General features: G+C 42.2%; 1 protein-coding gene across 3 annotated transcripts in view; it reads right to left on the bottom strand.

The window, feature by feature from the left end:
• Positions 1 to 11716: 11716 nt before the first annotated feature.
• The window catches only part of LOC124700338, an 84339-nt gene continuing 71443 nt past the window's right edge, over positions 11717 to 24612 (bottom strand). The window contains exons 1-5 of one of the 3 annotated variants that reach the window (XM_047232483.1): positions 15688 to 15837; positions 15117 to 15172; positions 14893 to 14961; positions 13275 to 13349; positions 11717 to 12345 (exon numbers count right to left, since the gene is read on the bottom strand). In XM_047232483.1, coding sequence (XP_047088439.1) covers positions 12172 to 12345; positions 13275 to 13349; positions 14893 to 14961; positions 15117 to 15172; positions 15688 to 15694 — 381 coding nt within the window. In that variant the 5' untranslated portion in view covers positions 15695 to 15837 and the 3' untranslated portion in view covers positions 11717 to 12171. Of the gene's footprint in view, positions 12346 to 13274; positions 13350 to 14892; positions 15173 to 15687; positions 15838 to 24612 lie in introns of those variants that run through there. The other 2 variants (XR_007001716.1, XM_047232485.1) reach the window with 2 other exon arrangements.

Genomic DNA, 24612 nt, shown 5'->3' with positions numbered 1-24612 from the left:
AGAGCAAATATTGATAAATAATTATATTATTGTAATAGTCTGTGATTTTTGTAAATATTTATAGAAATTTTTGTTGTGAAGGAACCTAGAGAAAATATTGTTCAAAAAATTATATTATTGTAATAGTCTGTGATTTTTGTAAATATTTATATTAATTTTTGTTGTGAAGGAACCTAGAGCAAAAAATTGTTGTTACCCACTTATATTTGTAGCATTACTTTTTAAAAATATTGGGATGATTTTGTTGCAAATGGGGTGAATTTTTCGTACGCGGGGGTGATGATTTTTGTTGTAATCGTCTCTGGTACGCGGGGGTGAGGACTTTTGTTGTAATAGTCTCTGGTACACGCTAATATCTTCACGGTGGCATTTTGACGCAAATATTTGGATGGTCAGGGCCGAAGTAGTATAACCCTACAGTTTTAGTGAAGTGCACCTAGACCGCGGGTTGATTTTAGAAAATTAGAGGGGGTAAATGCAAATATCGCTGTGGCTGTTTTTGGACGTCGGATCGGGATCCAATGGCGCGGAGGGCAACCGATTTTTCTGCCAGATCGAGCGACCGAGGGCTAGCGTTCGCCATTTAAATATGACGGTTGCAGATAGGATCAAGTGCGTGATTTTAGCGATCGAATTTGACTGGCGACAACTTGGTCAACGTTACACTCGGCCTAGGAGCGCTACGGGGACACGAGGAGGGCCGGTCCAAGAAGATATGCTTCACTTTGGGATAGAGATTTTTACTAGTGATCTCTATTTTAAAAAGTAATAAAAAATCACATTTCTAAGTTTTAGAAAAATCTGAAAATAAATTATGATGTAGCCAGTATTGTATTCCACAAACGTGTATATTTTCAGCTGGAAATAATTCGTATTTTGGGCTACACAAAAATAACAAATATGTGGATCTGAGTATAGTGATTCAAATCTTCAAAAAGAAATCAGACTTTGTCATTTTTGTGTAGCTCGGTAAAAAAATATATTTGTAATTACGATTTTGTACGTTAGTGTGATACATCATCAGCTCCTTTTAGAGTTTTGTTACATAACTTTTGTACACACATAATCTAATTTTCAAATTTTTAAATACGATGAGAGCGCTGGTGCCCAAGATCCAAAATGACTTTTCGCCACTTTGCCATTTTCAAGTTCCTGTTTTCTTTTCTATTTTTTCTCTATCAATATTTTTATCTTCTTATTTCTTTTATATAAAATCCTTCTCAAATTTCTAAAATCATGAATGTGATTATCTAAATTATCTTTCTACATGAACGTGTATTTTCCATTTTCTTTATTTTCCCTTTTTTCCTTTTATCAAATTCTGTTTTATGGATAAATTAAATCTATTGAAAATGTATGAACAAGTATTTAATGTACTCTCTCTGTGTCTAAAAAAAGCTTCGCAACTTTTTCTAGCTACGAATAGTCTATAGCTAAACCATATCTATATATCTCCATATCACTACAAGAGAATTTGCATGTAGAGACACTATTTTGGTCCCGTAGAGACACATAAATTGCTCCTACATAGTTATAGAGGCACTTTCCATATTGTCTCAAAACTGTCACTACGGGCGGTGTCTCTATGTGGTAAGGACAATAGTAATAATGTCTCTACATTTTAGAAGACATAAAAGAGGCATTATATTGTATCTCTAGAGTAAATAAATGAAAATAAACCATGTGAAAAGTGATACTCGAACTCATGACCTTAGTGATTAAGACTTATACCATTAACCATCTCATCCTTTCACAAGTATATGTTGATACTTGGAACAAATTTCTAATTAGTATTGTCCACCATGACCCAAACATAGAACAAATGTCTCTAGAGAACAAGTAAAATGCCTCAAACATTGTCTCTAGATAAAAATTAAAGACATAGAACGAAGTGTCTCACGGGTTGCCTCTTGATAACTTATTTGTGACACTTTGGAGTGTCTCATTAGTTGTCTATAGAATGAAAACTGCAACCCCTTACAGAAATGTCTCAACTAACGTCTCTACATATGAGACTGTTTCTGAAGTGTCTCAAAAAGTGCCACTACAACATACAAAGTGTCTTAATGTGATTTTTAAAGAGGCAAAGTAGGAAGTGTCTCTAGTAAAATGTCTCTATGGAAGGTTTTTCTTGTAGTGTATCTAGATGAAGTTCAGAAGATTTTTTAGGAACAGAGGGAGTATGATTTATATGAAAATTAATAATTTATAAATATAATTTTGTGTGTATTAATATTATTTTACAAATAGGTAAATGTAATTTTGCATGCATAACATATAGCTAGGTGTTTTACACGTGAGAGAGTAGATGTCGCAGCCACAGGAATCATATTGGTTCCCTCGCCTCCAGTAATCGTACGTCTTGGCGCTGCAAGGTGAGGGAACCTCATGTTCCTCCAGTTACATCTAAAAGTCTTTAGTCGAATGCATTTTAGGGTCTTTCTCGAAAATGCTATGGCACTGGGTGCGATGCCATCCAAAATATAAGTACTCTAGTTGACTAGTTCTTCCCCTACTTTGGTGGCACCTTACCGGGTGGTGCTATGGATTTGGTTTGTCAGGTATCCTGGATTTGGGTTTGTGTCCTCGCAGCACCAATCATATGGATCAGTTGAGTTTATCTTCGTATGTTCTGCTGCTATTGTTGGTATGATGTTTTATAGGTTGTCATCCCCGGCTCAGGCAAGTTCAACCCTAAAGGCTTCTCATATTTTTGACTGGGCGACTCAAGGAGCCTTGTGAAGGTAGTCAATTTTTTACAAGTGTAAGAGTGACTACGTCGTTGCTCCAGTCTGATTCCAATGATTTACCAGAATCTTGGAGGATTTTGTGTCTAGGTCATTGATGTCACGGAGAAGATTGATTCGAGAGATTCTATTTTAATTCTCAGTTATAGGAGTTACTTTATAGTTTCTTGAGTCTATGATTCAAATCATTTAGGTATAATGGTTGTCAAGTTTGAATAATATGTGGGACAAGGCGTTTTGGCTCATAGGTGTAGATACACCTATTAGGAAAAGTAAAATTTAAATTTATTTCAAAATGTTAAAAAAAAATCGAATAAAACCCCTCACCGTGCATCCAAACATCCTATGTTACCTCATAATTTTTTTGCGGGAAAAAAATATTTTATGTGATCTATATAAAAAAAAGACAAATAAATGTCTCTAAAAACTTTTTGGGAGCATCAGAAATTGTCTTTTTTGCACAGGCAATAGAAAATAATATTTTTTCGTGACACTTTGTGTGCAAGCATAGAATATATGGAAGTACACCCCGAATTTATTTTTGAAATTTTTAGACATTATGAAATATGGTTTTTTAAATAATAGGTGCATCTACACCTATGAGCCAAAATGGATTTCTGTAATATGTATTCCTAAAAAAAGAATTATTATGCATGCATATAAACATAAATTTTGAAGTACTTGGACATCTTATTCAATACACATGAACATAAATAGAACCCATATATCTTTCTTGAATTAAAATATTTAAAACACATTTCAAGATACTTTTAGTAAAATATTTTTCTATATTTATATATTAAAAAAGAACCCTTGTTAGCGGGTCGCCATGTTTGGCTTTCAAAACCACGGGCTAGTTTGAACATTCCCGTAAATTTTGACTCATATAGATAAAAGACATGCAGTTCTAAAAAAAAAATTGCGTTGGTGTTTTGTCCTATTGTGCCCCACGCGCACCTCACCTGGTGAGGTTGATCGCATGGCCCGCTTGATCATGCGAAATAGCCAACTTAGAACATCTACAGAGGACACACGTTAAAAGGCACTCGCGCGGCAAAAAAACATCAGTTTAGCGCTCGCGCGTGGGATAAAGCGGCTGCGCGCTGGCGAGATTTGACGCGCGCGGTATAAAACGGCACGCGCGACGTGTCGTCAACCGCTGCTCCGCCGCTGAAATCTCCCTCCCGCCACACGCCCTCTCACTTCCCACGCGAAGCACCACCGACGACACCGCGCCGCCACCATACCCCCCTCCCCCGGTGCAACTCCTCCGATTTCATCGGCGTGGGCGCTGCCCGAGCGGCACCTCCTATGCGGAGATCCGCGCCGGCGACGCTCGCCTCACCCTCGGTACGTCCGACACCGTCGAGCAGGCGGCCTGCGCCTACAACGCGGTGGCATGGCACCTCGAGCGCCCCGCCAGCAGCTCAACTTCAAGGACTGCGAGTCTCTCGCGGAGGCGAAATTTTTGCCTGGCTTCCACGGCCTCATCACCGCCGAGCGGCGCCTCCGCCGCAAGCAGCTTCAGCGCTGCCTCGCCATTGCACAGGTGAATGAACCCGCCATGGAGGCGTGGGCTGCCGCCTTCACGCAGGATGTCCTCGACGAGCGTGCCTTCCACGCGCAGAAGAAGGCGGAGCGCAGGACGGAGAAGGAGAGCATTCGCGTGCGCAAGCGGTTCATCGAGGCGCAGGAAGCCGGCCCGTCGACGATCGACGACAACGACGAATGTTTGACAGATTCGGACTTCAACTTCTTCGATTAGATGTTTGTATTGTATCCGTTTAATTGCCATTCTTGTCATAGTTTAATAAAACATATTTTAGTAGTATGTTTAATCTTATTTTCAATCAATATGTATGTAAAACTTGTTTTTGGAGCGGTATTTTAGCGCGTCTGGTAAAGCGTTGTTTCCGCGTTGTATTTTTTCGCGCTTCTGGAAAACATAGAGACGCGCCTGGACCCAAAGTAGCGAAAACCAGCGTTATATAAAAAAAATAGCGCCGAAAGTGCGCGCGTCTGTTGGAGATTCTTTTATGGGTAGGCTAAGGGAAAAATACATCAATGCTCATAGGTGCTAGGCACCCGGTGCATCTAAAACAATTCGTGCTAATTCAAAAAGAAAATTAAATGTTTTTGGGAACCAAAGATGATCAAGTATTGTACTTGTATAAAAATATTTTACGAGGAAATTATTATCACTGGATCTGTGGTAAAAAGATAAAATTAAACAAACACCATGTCCATGTACTATTCACGCTATGTTTGTCATAGACTTGTCTTTTCACTAGTAGAAAAACCCACCTTTAGTACCGGTTCCAAAGGGCCTTTAGTACCGGTTTTGGAACCGATACTAATTATCCGGTACTAAAGGGCCTTTAGTACCGGTTCCAAAGGGCCTTTAGTACCGGCTGCTGCGTCGATCTGTTTCTCCGTCCGCGTGCGAGGAGGGGCCGTCGAGGCAGCAGTGGACGGCAGGTAGATGATCTTGGAGGGCACCAAGAACGCCTTTTTCATAGTGGCTAAGCTTTTCTAGGGCAGGGGGCAATGGTCCCCTACTCTGAAAAATTTCTTAAAGATATTTATTTATGTTAAATTTATATATCTATATCTATACCTAATAATAAAGAAGCACTATACCCGCGCGTTGCTGCTAAACAACAAAAGATAGACTTAACTAATACTCACGTCGGCAATATGGTAACATGGATACCAATATGCTTCAGTCACAACATGTCCAAGCTAGGACACCAGGACATGCTAGGGTTGTAAAAGAATAAAAAAATCATCAAATTGACTGAATTCCTAAGCCAAATATTTCTTTTCATGTCTTAGGATGAATATCTTCTTAAAAAGAAAGGTTTAAAAGTTTTATAGATATTAGATTAAATTTTTCATGTGGTTGAAGAATTACAAATATGACTACTAAATATCACACGTCGGTCCTCGTCTCAGTACTCCAACAACCAAGTAAGACATCACTCATCTGCTTAAACATAAAAAAATCTCATGAATGGACAAGGTAAAATAAATCAATCTGCAACTTTAATTTATCGAGTAGCGGTCAAGACGCGAGACTCCTAGGGTTGTCAACTATGTCATAGCAAAATGTTTCATAAAATGTTCCTTAAAATACAACCAATTCATGCTTGACCCAAATATAATTTGCTAAATAATAGTGAACCGTACATGTGTTTTCTCTCAAAAGACATTAAATGATTAGTTTGTGATCCATTTATCTGTCACATTAAGCAACATAAGCATCTGATATATATGGTAGGAAGAGTGACCTTGTGGCAGTGACTATACCCTTTTTTCTGAAATTCTTCTCACCGTATACAAACAAAATGGGAAGAACACGACAACTTTATCACATAATGATGTGCCAATTGGCCATGATGTAGGATTGTAGGTATGCAGCTTCAGCCTCTCCACAATGTATTTCAGGTCAAAGCCAAACCTTAGTGATCGGGACTCCATCTTGAGGCGAAGTTTGTGCCCAGCTAGTCTTTAGGATATGCCATTTGCGGAACTTTTGCGTCGAGCTTGCAAGGGTGCTCTCTAAGAATTTGAGCCTCTCGATGATTTCGTTTGCTATCACAGACAATGATTAGCATTCCTTATGGCATTAGCTACCTTATTACACTCGCCCCGCACCCAAGGGCGAGTGTTCCTGCAGGGGTTCGACATCCACGCGTTCTTGTGCCACAAAGTTGGTTTCCTAGTAGGCCACGGCTTCCAGGCGGGCCCGGCGAGGTGGCAATGGAGAGGCAGTCCACCGGGAGAAGATGCAATTGGGCATCGGGGGTGGAATCTTTTCCAGCCCGCCCTTGGTCGCTCCATGTAGTCAGCAGGGGAAAAGTGTGTGCACAAACGAAGCAACAAGTTGTTGGTCGCTGCATCCGCCAACGAGTTTAAACCAACGATAAACGGAGTTGTGCCCGTCGTAGGAAGGGAGCCGAAATCCGTTAGTATTCCACTTCCACCATGGCTGTAGCCGGAAATTTATTTTAACTCCGATTTCCTATATGGATGCATGCTATGCAGCGTGAACGCTTGCTATTCCGCCAAGCATCCGTGAATCCACCATGTGCTTGCCGTTGGTGAGTGGAACTGCATCTGAATCGAATCTAGGAAGCCACGATCGTGGACGTACGGCCGGTAGGAGGATGTACGCGCTAATTTCTTTTCTTCTCCTCCGGTTTTCCAACCTTCGTTTTTCCCCTGTCCGGCAAACTCGTTGGGAAAACGCGTTCAAAACAAAAACGTCCATGATCGACTCTTGCCCACCGCAAAAAAAGGGAATCGAAGCATATAATGTACTACTATAAGATGATTGGGAGAAAAATGAACCGAAGCAAATTGGAAATCGTAGCCTAGAACGCGAATTTTTGACATATGGGTGCTATGCACTCTATAAAACCTAAAATTCGTGGTAATATTAAATATTGAAAAAATCTAAATTCTTCTGGAAACACAAGATGATCAAGTATTTTACTAGTATAAAAATGTTTGGGCTCCAAAGGATTTCCATGGTATCCTGGGTAAAAAAGACAAGTCTATGACAAACATAGCGTGAATAGTACATGGACATGGTGTTTGTTTAATTTTATCTTTTTACCACAGATCCAGTGATAATAATTTCCTCGTAAAATATTTTTATACAAGTACAATACTTGATCATCTTTGGTTCCAAAAACATTTTTTTTTTGAATTAGCACGAATTGTTTTAGATGCACCGGGTGCCTAGCACCTATGAGCATTGATGTATTTTTTCCTTAGCCTACCCATAAAAGAATCTCCAACAGACGCGCGCACTTTTGGCGCGCTATTTTTTTTTATATAAGGCTGGTTTTCGCTATTTTTGGGCCCAGGCGCGTCTCTAGGTTTTCTAGAAGCGCGAAAAATACAGCGCGGAAACAACGCTTTACCACGCTCTAAAATACAGCTCCAAAAACAAGTTTTACATGCATATTGATTGAAAATAAGATTAAACATACTACTAAAATATGTTTTATTAAACTACGACAAGAACGGCAATTAAACGGATACAATACAAACATCTAATCAAAGAAGTTGAAGTCCGATTCGGACGACCCTGAATCTGTCAAACATTTGTCGTTATCGTCGATCGTCGATGGGTCGGCTTCCTGCGCCTCGATTAACCGCTTGCGCACGCGAATGCTCTCCTTCTCCGTCATGCGCTCCGCCTTCTTCTGCGCGTGGAAGGCGCGCTCGTCGAGGACATCCTGCGCGAAGGCGGCAGCCCACGCCTCCATGGCGGGTTCATTCACCTGTGCAATGGCGAGGCAGCGCTGAAGCTGCTTGCGGCGGAGGCGCTGCTCGGCGGTGACGAGGCCGTGGAAGCCAGGCAAGAATTTCGCCTCCGCGAGTGACTCGCAGTCCTTGAAGTTGAGCTGCTGGTGGGGCGCCTGAGGTGCCATGCCGCCGCGTTGTAGGCGCAGGCCGCCTGCTCGACGGTGTCGAACGTACCGAGGGTGAGGCGAGCGTCGCCGGCGCGGATCTCCGCATAGGAGGTGCCGCTCGGGCAGGCGCGCACGCCGATGAAATCGGAGGAGTTGCGCCGGGGGAGGGGGGTATGGTGGCGGCACGGTGTCGTCGGTGGTGCTTCGCATCGGAAGTGAGAGGACGTGTGGCGGGAGGGAGATTTCTGCGGCGGAGCGGCGGTTGACGACACGTCACGCGCGCCGTTTTATACCGCGCGCGTCAAATCTCCCAGCGCGCAGCCGCTTTATCCCACGCGCGGCAAAAGATTTAACGCGCGGGATATTTTGGCGCGTCTATTGGGGTATTTTTTTTTATCACCGAGCACTAAACTGATGATTTCTACCACGCGAGTGCCTTTTGACGTGTGTCCTCTGTAGATGTTCTAAGTTGGCTATTTCGCATGGTCCCCTGAGCAAGAGGGCCATGCGATCAACCTCACCAGGTGAGGTGCGCGTGGGGGCACAATAGGACAAAGCAAGGGGTACCATGTGAGACCATCCAGCCGTTGGGGCTCCCCAGGCCGAAATCCGGCGCTATTTAGCGTTGAATGATGTATTTTTTTTGGGTTAGGGAGGCTCATTTTTCCAGCGGCGAGTCCAGGATGGATGAAAGATTTTGACAAATTACGGCGAATTTTGACAAAATTGGGCGAAACTCATTCAAACATAAGCGCGTAGTTCACCATTGTCCGCTAGCTTTGCTCGAGATTGGGGAAGATGAGAACAGCGGCGGCCAGCATGGTGAATGCGGCCAGACGCGGTGGTTCGGCCATAAATAGAGGTAGGCGCGCGTGAAATCGACGCGACAACATTAACTCGCCGCGTGGAAGCTACGCATCCGGCGAAGACTGACCGGCGGCAGGCTTTTACAGCGCGCAGAAGACGATGCGATGAGGACGGCGATCAGTCTCTCGCCGACAAGTCGGGGCCACCAGCCGCGCGAGAAGTTTTCTCGGCGTTTCCTGCGCTTTCGTTTCGTCCGGAGTCCCCGAGCGCTCCCCGGGGGGCCGGGGATTGCCTGGGCTCCCCGGATGGATGAAAGACCTAATCCGGATGAAAATGAGGAGCTGGGGGCGCGAGTGGGCCGTTTTCGTCTATCCAGATGAAAAAAAGGCGTCCTGGGGGCCTACGGCTGGAGATGCTCTGATGTACTGTCTTTTCACCTATCTCGTGTTCTTTTCCAAAATTTACAAACTTCTAAAGTTGAGAATTCTGAAATAAGTAGCGACTTAAAAAAAATGGATTTTAAAATTCGAAAACTTCCAAATTCAAAAAGGTTTAGAACCGAAAGTTTGAGCACTTCTAAAATTTTAAAAATTATCTTATTTATTTGGAATTTCATATATTATATGAAAATGTTGAAAGCTTGATTTGAACTTTTTGAAAGTGCAATCTCTTGAAGTTGAAATTTTGGAAGTTTCGTTTTTGAAGGTTCAATCAATTAAAGTTGAATTATTGGAAGTTTAAATTTGGAATGTTGCATATGCTGAAAGGTGGGACTGAAGTTTTCGAAAGTCAGGACTATACTTTATGAAAGTGCCAAAAAAAGAAAAGTTAGAGAAAATAAAAAGTACCAAAAATAGATCGCCAAGCCTCTAGCAGTCTGTTACACAATTTCTTTATCTCGTACACCTACTTTTCCTCGTTTTAGTTTTCACCAAGCCATGCCATCAATGTATTGTTTGCTGCAGAACTCAATTGTTACCGAGTTTACTTCTACTCCTACGATGTGTTACTACTTTGTCTTTCACAGAATCAGATGTACTGCAATTTTTGCCCGTTCTTTTGCTCTACACAAACATTTAACAGATTGCTATTGTACTTCTGTTTCTCTTATCTAGAATAAACTATTACTGCCGCTTTCGCCGTCGGTCATGCAATCTAGACACCAACAGCAGCATATACTACTTCCCACCAAACATACTGTATTCCCTACTGGAAGTAACATCAAGATGAACCAGAAAATCACATTTGTAACGAAGTACCACCTGAGAAAATTCATCTACATCCCATTCCACACAATGAACAGAGGAACCATCACAAGGGAGCCACCTCCAGGCTACAAGCCTACAACAAAAGACATAATGAACAGAAGAAACCACCAGCAGCAAAAGGCACAAAGTATATGTCGAGATAGCGATTGTCTCAAACTGAGCAAATTTACACTGCAAAATCGCTGAGCCAACACTGTCCAAACTAGAACTAAGTAGGAACAGAAGGATGCAGGAAAAAAACTAAGCAGACACGACATCCTCACAACTCACAGGTCTCTCCAAGTCGACGAGCACTGACAGACGAGTTCAGGACACCTCCGTTTCAGTGAGACTCTCCCGCAGCCGGTGCTGCTTGCTTCCCCCCCTCCACCACCACCACCGCCGGAGTCTCATTGTCCGTGACCTCGTGCTCGACTTCTTCGTGCCAAACACCTGAAACCCACCACAAAGCATATATGGATTAGCCTTCAAAATCCTCCATGATATTTAAGTGAAGTCTGACAGAGCACAGAATGTAAAGGTGCATAGCAAAGAATGAACAGAACATTCTGCATTGAGTCTAGATTACTACTAGTACAGCAGATAGCATCGGTAGACATCAGATCAATGTAGTAGACTACCACTCTACAAGTGTGAGGCGTTGTGTTGTAACGACTGCTAATATTTTTATCCACGCCTAAGATTCAGGAGATCGCGAGCACAACAGCAAAACCTTATATGCCATCTGACTAGCTATGAGAACAGAAACAAAGAAACACCTTAACTGAAGTATGAAGCACCTCTTATCAAACAAGATTACTACAACACTCAATCAGAGCAACTTTATTCAAGCAGGATGTGGGTTCCTGTGACGAATGCTAATAGCAGCATACAATTTCCAGCAAGGTGAAATGGCAGAGACAGAGCACAGACTTGCATACAGCTAAGTAAAAACAAACACAGATTGCAAGAATCAAAAGGGTCAGATGTTAACCCCATGATGATTTGGAAACAAAACAAAGCACCAGTATCACAGTACAAGCAAATCCAGCCGAGCCTTCTCTGTGGAACGGAAAAAGCAAGTGCGAAATGGACCTTGCAAATCACTACTAGTGAAGATATTGTGACAATGGCATGGATGGGTTAGACATAGTGCTACTCCTCGAGCTAGCAGATTAGGTACGTGTACAACAACCCCCAGGCAGGCACCAATGCTAAACAAAAGGTACTGTGATCTCTTATACCAGGCATGAGAAGGAAACCACTGTTTATTTTCTTTAGGGCATAAACATCTTTGCTTAACAAAGAAATGTTTCATTAGGGTGGAATGCGAAAGTAGTCCTTGGAACACAGAGAAACTCCAAATATATAAAACTAATGGATATTTTTCTGAGGCCCACAACTAACCGATGCCAACCAAACAAAAAACAACAACTATATATATATACGTTTTAACTGATGACAAGTAAGATCAGAAAAGAATGCAGATACACAAACTTTACTTCACAATGAAATGAGATACTCAGATATGCACTGCTCAAAAGAAATGATATGTAAAGAAGAATATGCTAGGAAGCTAGTGATTTTAAAGCCCAATAGCTATGCTCGTCTCAACTATACTAGATTTTGACACCTAGGCCACAAAGGTAGACGCACGATCCCGTGGAGATCGCACCAATCTAAGCGTAAATGGAAATACATTTTATTGGATTTGAAAAGCAAAGCCAGTAGGACTAAGCTATACTTAAACACATGTTACCAGAACGGGAAAAATAACAGAATGTGGCAGAACAACTAATACTCCCTCCGATCCATAATAAATATCGGGGAATTACTGCACATAGCACTGATAATAAGAGCGGAACAAACCAGTAGTAAATCAGAAATATATACACAAATCTTTTTTCTGAGGAAGCACACCACAGGACGAAAGAAACTACAGAACTAAGCAGCTGATAGCAACATGAAGCAAAAGCAGTTGCATACAACCATTGCACCAGACGCTTGATTCATATGTCCAATACCACAGCAAAAGGGCACAATCCTCATATCCCACGATACGCAGATAAGAGGAAGCAAACAACTATCAGTGGTTTGTGTCACCTGGAAGCAACGCTCCTGAAAAGTAAACCCGGCAGCAATCAACGCTCAATCGCAACTTACAGCAATCATATGGTAGACAATACAGACTCAACAACATTTTGACACCTAGGCCACAAAGGTAGACTGACATGCAACATATCCATTAATAGAAGACACTGTTCTACCAGGGAGGCCAAATAAATCATAGTCAACACCATTTTTTTCATCTGTCAATATCATGGGTCATATTCAAATGGTATTTGGATTGTTTATGTTGCAAGCTAAGTCACAGGTGCAGGAGTTCTCTGAAATTTCTGTATGGCATTTTTTAACATGTTCGTATGGTCGTTTGTATTTAAAAAACAGTCCATGGCGCAGTATTATAAATAGAATTGTTCATCTTATTCTGTAGTTATCGGTACCACAATATTTACGATTAAGACATTTTTGGATGCTGAGGATGTCCTCAACTGAAATGATCACACTACGTAGGAAAACCAAGCGGTTAGCAGTATAGTTTTCCTGTTGCAGTAATAAAGATGCTCTTTACATTTATATAACAAATGGCTTTAATTGTTAAGATGCACAAGTTCCACAAGCACATATGCAAACACTATTTTGCTGGTATTTGATCGTTGTCGTTAATGTCTAGTTAAGGTCTAGAAAGGATCCGACTGAATTTACAGACCATACAAATAATGTAGTAGAAATGTACTACTGTACTGAGTCTTGTCTGCCACTTTCAGATGCTATCAAAGCAACTCATAACATGAGAATGGTTGAGAAAGAAGTATAGATAACCCCCACAACTTTCTGAAAAGGAACAGAGAAGTATAGATAACTGCCACTTTAAGACTGTTGACATGTTTGTGTACAGAGTTCTTGCAAAATATAACCGACACTATATGATCAATGTGAGAAGCACCATTTAATACGAACCAGAGACAAAAAAAAAAAGAACTTACAAAGTAGAAATTTTGAATGGCACCACGATCTCCCAAGAGGATCCTTGGTTGGGGATAGCGGGGTTGCGAGAGCGCCTGAATAAGACCACAAATTTCCTGGAAATCTTAATTTTCATAGGATAACAATTATGAGAAAAGCTAGTCGTGACAGAAAATGGGCACGCAACGAGGAACCATAATAATTGAATTCGGAAGAATCTATATAGATCAAATATTTGATGGAAACTTCCTTGTAAAATTAATTTGTTCCCAATATACATTTTAGTACTGAGATCAATATTTATATCATCACGTTTGGTGAAGCTAGGAATTCAATTGTTTGGATCCCTGTACCAACAACTGGATGCATAGAAATAGCTTGTCCTATTTACCATACAGTTTAGCAGCACAAATTGCTAGCTCTTTACCTTTCAACCGAGCCCAACCCCACCGCTCTAAGATTACGGTAGCAGCTGGCAGGCTGAGAAACATAAACATTCTAATCACTAAGTAGGCTAAGTAAACCAAAGTGCATAAGCGTGACCTTCTACAGGAACAGAGTCCATAGATTTTGGAGTGTACTGTTAAAATGATGTGTTAAACACACCAATGATGAGTAGTCGAATCAGCAGCAGCATGGCAGATATTTATGAAACAAATCAGATCAATCATCTTTCTTTTTAAGGCTGACTCGGTGGGCTTCTCATTTTGTGGACAGCTATGTCTTTTCTGGAATTCTTATATGAGTAATAGAGTAAGTATAATTATAATAAAGCCTCAATTTCATTGATCTCTCAGTACTAACAATACAAACACCAGCAAATATCATGCTTTTACATGCAGGGAAGCCATTTCCCACCAACATCAAGTACCACCCTATGCAGCTTGTTAAAAACACACAAAAATAAGAAAATATACTTTTTCTGTGGAATGATTTAAGAAATATAGCAAGGAGAATATTTGGAAGAGACCTCTTAGCAAGCTTATAATTAAGTACATGATAAGCCCTTTTCTGTTGCAGCACATCCCTGCAATCTATTTTTCTTTGCAGGAAAAAAATAATGGTTGTGTAAACAGTCTTATTTCAAATGATGGGACACATGACACCTACAAATGGAAGTAAAAAAATAACAAGTTCAAGAACAGCGACAATGCAAATATTAACAGCCTTAACTTCAAATGGTATGTATCCAAACTTCAGCAACCTACACCAGCAGCACCATACTGTCTAAGGTCAAATAAACTCATCATGTTATGTGCTATGGTGGCACACTTTATTCTTGTATTATTACCATTCTGTAGTCTACTTAGTGTAAATCAAGTTGCTCTTATCCATGTAAGATGATGATTAAGCAAACTTTACCTATTTGAAGAATTAAATAATTAATATAGCAAATCTAATAGTAGCAGCTGATGCTGCTTTTGATGAAATCAAAACCAAGCTGCAGAAAATATAATGAACATGCCTATTAAGAAAGAAGAAGGAAAGGACATCGTTTGCAGACTCTGTTAGAGATCACCAAAGAATAAACAAATTCATTGATGGAAGCGTGATATTTATCTGAATTTAACACTTCAAACAGAAACAAGCAAATCAAGCATACAGATCAGTTGTCAGTATATACAACTTAGAGCTTACCATGTTCAGTTGGAAGAGGAAAAATAGGAGGAATAAGATTCTGAAGCTGTTATTCAGGAAGAAGTCAAACTGGAACATCATCCCAAAGAGCAAGGTGAAAAGTGATGATAGTAATGTAAGAAATCCCTCCCAAGTATGCCAAGATAACCAATAAGCCGATTCATAGAGCTCCATAGTAGACATAGCCTTCCTGACGGTGCATCAGTCTTAGTCAGAAATCCTACCTCAGTGACGGTGGATCGGTCATAGTCGCAGCCAAATCCTAAGCCGAGTTGTGAGTCTGTTCAATTCAAGTCGTAATGTGTATGTTAGTTCAATTCAAAGGCTGCAATTAAGTTCAGAAGCTGCAATCTAAAAGACACATTATGCATACTTCAAAAATAATAAATGTCAACCATGTGAGCTGGAAAAGAAGTGCACGCCTCCCTAATTCACAACTAAATAAATCACAATGTTATGCATCAACATTCATTTTAGTGAGCTCCAGAAATGTACTACGACATGATTTTTTGTACAATCCTAGCATGACCTTTTGTAACCCCACGGAACACCTTACGTGCTAGCAATTTTGAACTGTTTCTATCTATTGGTTCTTTACGTGCTAGCAATTTTGAAGTAATTAATGAGATATCTTCCAGCAAAGTTTATTGGAAGCTAGCCTGACACCATCTTCCAGCCAAGACACACCTTGCGTCAGCCACAAAACATAGCATTTGCCTTGAACTATAAGCACTAAGAACTGAACACAACCAATAAGGTTACTGATACAGATATGAGATATGGACAGATGCTAACCTGACATGAACGACAACTTCAATCCCACTGGTTTAGTTTCGTTGGATCAGAATGAGTAGCAAATTGAAATAGTAATATAACCTGCAAGATTAAGAGAAGATTTTCATATCAAATAGTAGAAGAAAACATTAGGTTCACATCCATACACTAATCACAAATTCATACAGCAATATTTGTTTCGTGCACGAGAGTTAAACATTAGGTACACAGGATCTTAATAAAAAAGGGAGAAACACAAGAAAATAATGTAATGAGTGTCTAAAATGTGAGGAACGCGCAGGTCTAATCAATACCTGTCCATTTTTATTCGTAATAAAAAATGCCGAAAATGGTCACTTGGCTAATAGGTAAACTTCTAACCTAATCAGCTAATTTGGGAGCATCATTTGCTGAATAGAAGATCTCAGAGATATCAGATATGCATTCATAAGCTACTGTAACTGAAAATATATCTTTATTTCTTATACTTCCATACTTGATTTGCACTAACAACTATGAATTTACTAAACCCCAAATTAGACACGGCAGAAACAAGACCTTGTAGAACTCAGGTCTGTTCTTAATTTTCTCATACTTCCAGTGGCTTGTACATGGGCTACAGTTCTGTAAATCTATAAAAAAAAAAAAGAACAACAAGAAAGGCTCGAAAACTCGAGCAGCTACAACCAGTAATGCTCTTATCCTCTCAACTACAAAAACTGATGTGGTGCTTGGACCTGGAGTCATATAAAAACCCCACTTTACTCTTCATACAAACCTGGAGGTCAAGGCTGTCAAGACTCTTATTTTTCTGGCCTCTTAAAACAACAGTACAAAAGAATCAACAACCTGAAAGCATCTTAGAGGAAGTGCTCATTAAGAACCTCCATAGACGCTCAATGGGCCGCATCTACTAAACTACATGCCCTCAACCCTCCTTCATCTGTTGCGCTTAATATACATCACCTGAAATCATCCATTTTCCTTCAGAACACAATGAGCATCCTACAGAGGAAGATGATCCTAACCTGGCATTCCAAATAGCTACTCTTCTCTGTACTTTGTGGAGCCCTCCTAGTTACTTCCAGATGCTATTTTGTCCTTGACACAATTTTCCATTGCCATGTTTTGCTTCAAACATGTGAAAGATGCACCACACAGAGGCACACAAAGAGAACGTGCTGGTACATCTGGATTTCGTACTTTTTCCCCGCACGCACACAAGAGAGGATTCGCCGATTCGGAACCAGACGCAGCAACCAAGCACGCAAACGCGCGCATCGGCGAGGCGGAGCCTACTCCTTGGGAGGCAGAGCCTGTTGTTGATGCAGTCCTAGCTCGTGTCGGCGGAGGACTCCTGGAACCTGCTAGAAGCAGTCCTTTGTGATGTCGAGGATCTTGTCGTCCTTGCGAAGGACGCCGGCGCCGCCTTCTTCTCGCCGCCGCCCTCCACTTCCACTTTGTTCCTGCCGCCGTCCTCCACCTTGTTTTGGCCGCCTTCCTCCACCTTCTTCTCGCCGCCTTCCTCCACCTCCACCTTCTTCTCGCTTGGCGTTCTCCTTCTCGGGCAGCGCCGAAAGAGTGGAGCGTACATAATCTTTTCTCTTTGGAACGGAGAAACTTTTCCTTGGACTGTTGTTTCTCTCGCAAAAAGTGGTGGCCGAGTTGTTTATGCCCGTTCACGCCTACAGATGGGCCATATCAACAAATGGGTGACTGACAGGTGGGGACAGAAGCTGCAGAAATTTTCTCTCTCCAAACGATGGTTTGGACATCACGAACGCTCCGCTTGGTGAGGCTGACTGGTGGGTCTAGGACTGCAGCATGACAGGGCACATGCAGCGGCGTGGTGTGCGTTCCAATTACCCGATCCGTTCGTTCGCCACCCGACGGCTCAGGGCATCCTGGCTGCATACATATAGGAGGAGGGAGAGGTGGCCTGTGGGCATAGCCACTACTCTTTCTGCACTGCACAGGTCGGAGCGGAGCACCTCCGTGCTTCTTCTTCTCTCGTCCCGCCGCAGTGCTCGGCGCATATGTGTTTCATCCACGCTCTTTCTATCGACCTAATTTCATCGATGCTGTTTTTTTTTTGTGAATCGATGTTCTTGCAACATTAACTCCCCCAGATTTGTTTTGTTATCTCCAAGCCTATTTTTCGATTTTTTGTGTGTCCTTATTGGTTCTAGATTGCAAAGCACACCCCTTTCACGTCACACTTGGTTCGATTTCAATGAGTTGAACGTATTTGTTTTTTCGATCTACCAGTTCTTGATCTGTCAAATCTCAAAAACCTTCTCTTTGATTAGGCCCAGCCCAGTCCGTCTTTTTCCTGGGCTGGATCTATTGTTTCCTTCGATTCCCCTGTATCGTGGATATTCTGTTCAATTTTGTGCTTCAAAATCTGAATCCAATCTACTAATATTAATTATTACAGGATGTCTAGAAACAAGGTTTTGGAGGCAATTGGAAAGGGGCTAAACACCGTTTGAGAGGAGTGGATCAAGAAGCATCCAGACACCATCCTCACATTAGACGCGGTCAAGAAGGGAGTGGAGTTGCTGAAGCAAAAAGCCGACGCTTTGATGAAAGCAACAGATACTGGGTCAACCTCACAACGGGTCAACCTCACAATGAGGAGGAGGAGGGGGAGGAGCCCAGGGACATGTCAAAGGACTCGGGCATGATCTTTTATATTAAACATTTTTTCTTTTTTTATAGATGGTTTTTATTAAAATGTACACAAATGCATGTTTATTGCAACAACCTTAGTCATAAATATATGCTCTTTATCGCATGAAGACGTTCTTATCCTAGTATTTTTTTAATTAAATTTCCATAATTATACTAATGTACCATTAAAATGGAACCATATTTTATCGTGTAAATTGTGCTAAACCATTAAATTTTGGTATCTAAAGGAACATCTCCGTCAACTAAATTTACAACGTCTAAAATCTATTTTTTTTTTTGACAAAATCACATTTCTCGGTATAGTGCTTCATGTATCACACAGTGTAACCATATTTTTTTCGAGAAAGATGGTGTAACTATATGTGTTTTCATACTTTTGTATGTTTATGAAATATCTTGGCACATGATTCCACAACATAGGAAATGATCTAGTGTTTTGATAGGTTTCCCTCATGCAAAATGTTTTTGTTTGATTCTGGAATATTTTTTCTCCAAAATATGGTTGAGTTCATCCAAAAAATATGTTGGATAAACCCAACAACCCGAGGTTCGCAGCCGCAACCCAAAAGATTGTAAACCTTCTTGCATTCCGGAGACGCGGGAGGAAAGCGCCACAAGAGCTGATGTGAATTGGCAGGAAGAAGTACTGCATAAACTACACTAGATGGGTAAGCGAGCTTCGCCGCTCCGACTACGTTGTGTTTTGGCACTGTGTGGTAGCGCGGTTAATTTGAAGGTGTTTTTTCAATGCAGCCTTGGTGATACCTATAGTTGTCGGCCGCATAATACATTGGTGTCAATGTTTCAGTCGAATTAAATATTATTCATCTTAAATGTTATTAACTCGCTATATTATTCCTCTTGTCCCCGTGTTGCCTAACATAGGCGGCTCGGGCGGCGCGCGGATCCCCTCTCATGTTGCCTCCTCTCCCACGCCATAGCCAGGGTCACCACAGGGGCAAAGCCCCGAGGCTGATGGGCAGCCATGCGCCACTGCTAAGGCTAGCCCATTACCAACGGAGCACCAGGTTAGGGATGCGCCACTGATGTGTCTAGGGTGGGTGAAAATTTTGGGCAACCTTAGCAGTGGCGTATGGCTGCCCAAAATTTCCAGCCCCGTTGACGAGGCGGTTCCTCGGCAATTCCCTCCATGAGGGGCTTAGGATTGACGGAAGGCGACGATGGAGACTCCGGAAGCGAGAGAAGACACGACGTACACATGTTCACGTTCCCGCGGTGGAGGGTCGCTACGTCCTGCTAGCAATCCACTATATGAATATATGTGTACAGGGGCCGCCATAGGCGGAGTTGTTGTATGTAGTCTAATTCTAATCTGCGGGTTGCAATGTCTAGGCGTATTGCCTCTATATTTTTCTGTTTTTTTATATTTCTCCTAAGGGGTGTCCCTGCCTGGCTTTATATATCAACCAAGCTAGGGTTTACAAGAGTCCTAGTAGAATTCGCATTGAAGTCTTCCTTCTTGTAGTCCAAGTTGATATTTATTGTGGGTCCAGCTTGTCGAGTCCTTGCGCTGATCCATCTTCATAATCTGTACCGGGTATAGCAAAATCGTGTACCCGAAGGGTAATGCCCACATCAGTAGCCCCCGAGTGTCTGGCCGAAGTGAATCTTCAGGCAGGGACTAAAGTTGTCTTCACCCGAATGTCTTGATCATCCTAAGAATGTTGAATCTCGTGTTTGATGTAGAGTCGAAGTTGTTTTTTTATCGGGTGCACGACCAGCGCTCCCGATGGGACTAGCCCCCAAGTCTATGGACAGGTGCTTGCAATCGTGCGTAGACTCAAGTTGTACTACTCGAAGAACTTGATGTTGATGTCGATGTCTTCAAATTATTCCATCATCCGATACTTTTAAATCTATCGGGTCTTCAAAACGGTGCAAGCTTCGAGAGAAGCCCAAGAGCTGGATTGGTCCGTTCTTATTCTTTATCAACGAGGCCTCCATCTTTTTATAGGGTGCGCGGCCAGTGCTCCCGATGGGAGTAATTCCTGAGCCTGTATATGAATATGAAGTAGTCATGTATATGGTGTAAAAAATGCTAAGTCGAATACCGTAGATTTCTTCGAGTTCCGAGAACATTTGGATGCTTTCGACGATGGCGATGATTTGGACGATGTTAGAGAGGAGTTTGATGATTTTGATTATGTCATGGACGAGTCGATGATTTTGATGATGTTCCGGAGGAGTTGATAATTTTGATGATGTCCCGGAGGAATCGATGATTTTGATGATGTCCCGGAGGAGTCGATGATTTTGATGATGTCCCGGAGGAGTCAATGATGTCCCGAAGGAGTCGATGATTTTGATGATGTCCCATGGTATCGAGGTTCTTTTTATAACATCATACCGAGTCGATGGACCGTGAGCCCAGCCGAAGCTTTTTGTTTTGCCACAGAGGTGTCGATGTTCTTTTTATAACATCATATCGAGTCGATGGACCGTGAGCCCAGCCGAAGCTTTTTGTTTGCCGAAGGCAACTGAGGGATCAGATCAGTTTGCTCATTCGACGATCCTGTGGGTTGTAAGTATGTTCGTAATGGCGACAGGACCCGAGTAAACGAGGGAACTATGCGCTTATTCGGCTTCGTAACGTGGTGCACCGGCATGAGCCTTTCATAAGTTGTATTATTTTCACCATTTGCAGCACTCACATGTTCCTTGAGGCTTGCTGGAATTGTTTTTTGCATTAAGATTCCCGTCAATTGTAGCACTCGCATGTTCCATGAGGCTCTAGTTTTAGTGGTTTTCCTCTTCTGCCAGTGTCCTTCGTGAAAACCAAGTGATGATCACCCTTGAGCATCTGCTCATACCCAATGACCTGTGTCATACATGAATAATGGATTGGATCCACTGGATCCAGTCCAGGAACTTGGTATACCTTGTTTCAGCTTCTAGAAAGAAATATTGTGTTGATGCAGACTTCTGGTTTGTTTGTTCACAACCCTTCACCTCCAGCTCTTGGTTGATCTCCTCCTAAGGTCACCATGTTTATTAGGTTGATTGTTTGGTGGTTTTTGGATGAATGATTGGTCCTGTGATGGTTGGTGTTGTTCTTGAGCAAGAACATGATGAACTCTATCCTATTTCTCTCTCTGGTTACCTGGTGAATATTTATCTGGTCGACTATGCATTGTTTCTAGGGTTTGTGCCTCTTTTATACCCTGGCTACTTCTCCTCTTGGCCATGCCACACAAGTCTGGCTTGGCTTGATGACTAAGCTATGCATTGCATTGTTGTTGCTTGCACAACAACACATGAGCAGTGTGCTCATATGCTGAAACTTAAGCCCCTGAGTGTGCTCAGGTTTGGTCTGCTCCATCTTATCCTTGTGCTGTCCATGATTTTGGACAAGCACAAGTGTACATGACACTTGGTTTCTGTCAAAACTGAATATGTGCTGATTACTTAACCCCTGGCTAGTATTGTTGTTTTGTTTTGCAGGTTTTGAAGGTGAATATGACTACAGAAGCATTTCTTCCAAGTCATTAGTCTAAGATTTTAGTTTAAGATCAAATGATGTAATCTTCTTTTTATTTCTGTTTATTTTCCATTAAATTATTGTATCAAGAATATTGTAAAGACAATGTATGTGTGTGTACATCAATAAAGCTCAAGGTTTCTCTATGAGCTCATTAATACTTGTAATAATTCTATTTCCAAATATTTGTTGTATTCATAATTCAATTTGAAATTCAAAGTCATTTGACTTTATGTGTTGGTTTTAAATTATGAATTCATATTCCATATTTATTTTTGCTTATTGTTTAATCTTAAATTATCAATTCAATATTACTGGTCTTAATTATGGAGGCAATTGGGCTCCGGCGGCGCAGGTCCTGTCGACTGCGCACGGCCATTGCGGCCGAGTACGTAGTGGCGAGGAGGCGCCTTATTGTCAGGTTGAGCCTTTTTATAGCCGGAGATGATGGCGGGAAGAGGAGGAGAAATAGCAGGAAGTGGTAGGAGAGGAGAACAAGCGGCTAGGCATAGTCTAGTGCGCCCCAAAGACTATCAAGAAATGGTTTGAGCGACTCGACTAGAGATGCTATGAGCTTAGCTAGCAATAACTTCAAAAAGAATAGAAATAGCGAGAGCAGATTTGGTGCACCAGATTGGCTCCTAGTTTTTGTAATATTTAAAAATTATATTTGTGTCTTTTCAAAAATTATAAATTTTATTCCATGAATATATACACATGTTCTCAATAGTTGTGAATTTTTTTGGTAGAAACTGCGTTGTGTTTTGAGCCAAGAAAAAATAACAAATTTGTAGAGATGGAAAATTCAGACTTTTGTCAGAAATTTATCTTTTTCGTATAGCTCAAAATATAATAGATTTTCATCTGAAATTTGCATCGTACCTTCGAAATGTTTATATGTATGTACGCATTTAGTTTCATAATTTTAAGAATCAAAAATATGTTCTTTAAATATTGTGAGCACCGCTGCTCAGGTGCAAAAAAAACTAGCAGGATATATAACTTTTACTTTAATGAAGCTTAATGTACCTCCTCCCCATCATGCTTCAAGAAGAGAAATGAAAAGGGAGATCGCACCCTCCCGCAACTCGAAATACTCCATCTTTTTTTTTGAAATACAAAAAAAAAAGATTTGGTGCACCAGATTGGCTCCTAGTTTTTGTAATATTTAAAAATTATATTTGTGTCTTTTCAAAAATTATAAATTTTATTCCATGAATACATACACATGTTCTCAATATTCGTGAAACTTTTTGGTAGAAATTGCATTGTATTTTGAGCCAAAAAATAAAAAATTTGTAGAGATGGAAAATTCAGACTTTTGTCAGAAATTTATCTTTTTCGAATAGCTCAAAATATAACATATTTTCATCTGAAATTTACGTCGTACCTTCGAAATGTTTATATGTACATGCGCATTTGTTTTCAAAAAATTTATAATCACAAAAATATGTTTTGTAGATATTGGAAGCACCGGTGCTCATGTGCCAAAGAGACTAGCAAGATATATAACTTTTACTTAAATGAAGCTTAATGTACCTCCTCGACCTCCCCATGAAAAGGGAGATCACACCCTCCCGCAACTCGAAATACTCCATCTAGTCGTGCTTTGCCATGTGCACGTTGAAAGAAGGAAACGGGTGCTCGTTTTCCCCTCCCACTTGGAGCGAATTGTTTTTCCTCTTCTGGTTAGATCGAGTTCGAGCAATGTATAAGGGTATGTACAATCGTTCCGATGCTGGGCGTCTGTATCTGCAGGCCAGAGAATATCATGTACAATAGAGGAGTCTATTCGGCTGTCTGTAACGAGCAACCGCTTGTAAATCATGCAAATCCGCTCAAAAGTTATTTCTGTAGTCCGCCGTGTGTCGGTACAATGTGAACCTGATGGCACAAGCAAAGTAAGAGCATCCACACACGTCTCCCCGACGAGGCCACCGAGCGCCGTTTTTCCCATCCGGACAGCGAAATTCGGTCCAGTCGCGCCCCCGGTTCCTCGTTTTTTTTTTCCGGATTGGGCCTTCATCCATCCGGCGAGCCCACGCCATCCCCGGTCCCCGAGGCATGCTCGGGGACTCTGGACGAAGCGAAAGCGCGCGAAACGCCGAGAATTCTCTCCCGCGCTTTCGCTTCGTCTTCGCCGCAGAGGTGGACCCGGCCGGTCAGCGGCACACGCATCGTCTTCCGCGCGCAGTAAAGGCTGCCGCCGGTCAGCTCGACGCGGACGCGTAGCATCCACGCGACATTTAATCACCGAGTCCAGCCCCGCCTATTAATCCCCGCTCGCCGCGACGCGTAGCACCGACGAAACCCCAGCCAGAGACGAACCCTATCCGCCACTGTTCCCTCGCCGAGATCCATGGCGTTCAACGAGCAGGACGGCGCGACCAACAACGGCTTTCCCCGCCGGTTGCTCCACGCGTGGGAGGGCCACCTCCTCCACCAGGCGGGGTACCCCTGCCCGCCGGATACGAGGCCTCCCGGCGGCGGGTGGTGGCTAAGTGCGGGCGGCGTGCCAATCCCGCCGCCGCCCCAGGGACACGCCCTCGACGTCGCCATCGAGGAGGCTCGACTGACCTTGTCGGCCAGGAGCGCGCCGAGCCACGCTACCACCCCGACAACTAAACGGCGTGGAACTCGTACTTCCTGCGGCGGTGGGAGCAGGAGCTCGCCTCCTACGACGGCCCGCCGTCGCCGCCTCCGCGCAACAACACCGCCCGACGCAAGCGTTGGTGGAGCGTGCCGGGCCGGAC

Source organism: Lolium rigidum, chromosome 3 (genome assembly GCF_022539505.1).
Source record: "Lolium rigidum isolate FL_2022 chromosome 3, APGP_CSIRO_Lrig_0.1, whole genome shotgun sequence".
NCBI lineage: Eukaryota > Viridiplantae > Streptophyta > Magnoliopsida > Poales > Poaceae > Lolium > Lolium rigidum.
This window is presented reverse-complemented; position numbering and strand designations above follow the sequence as displayed.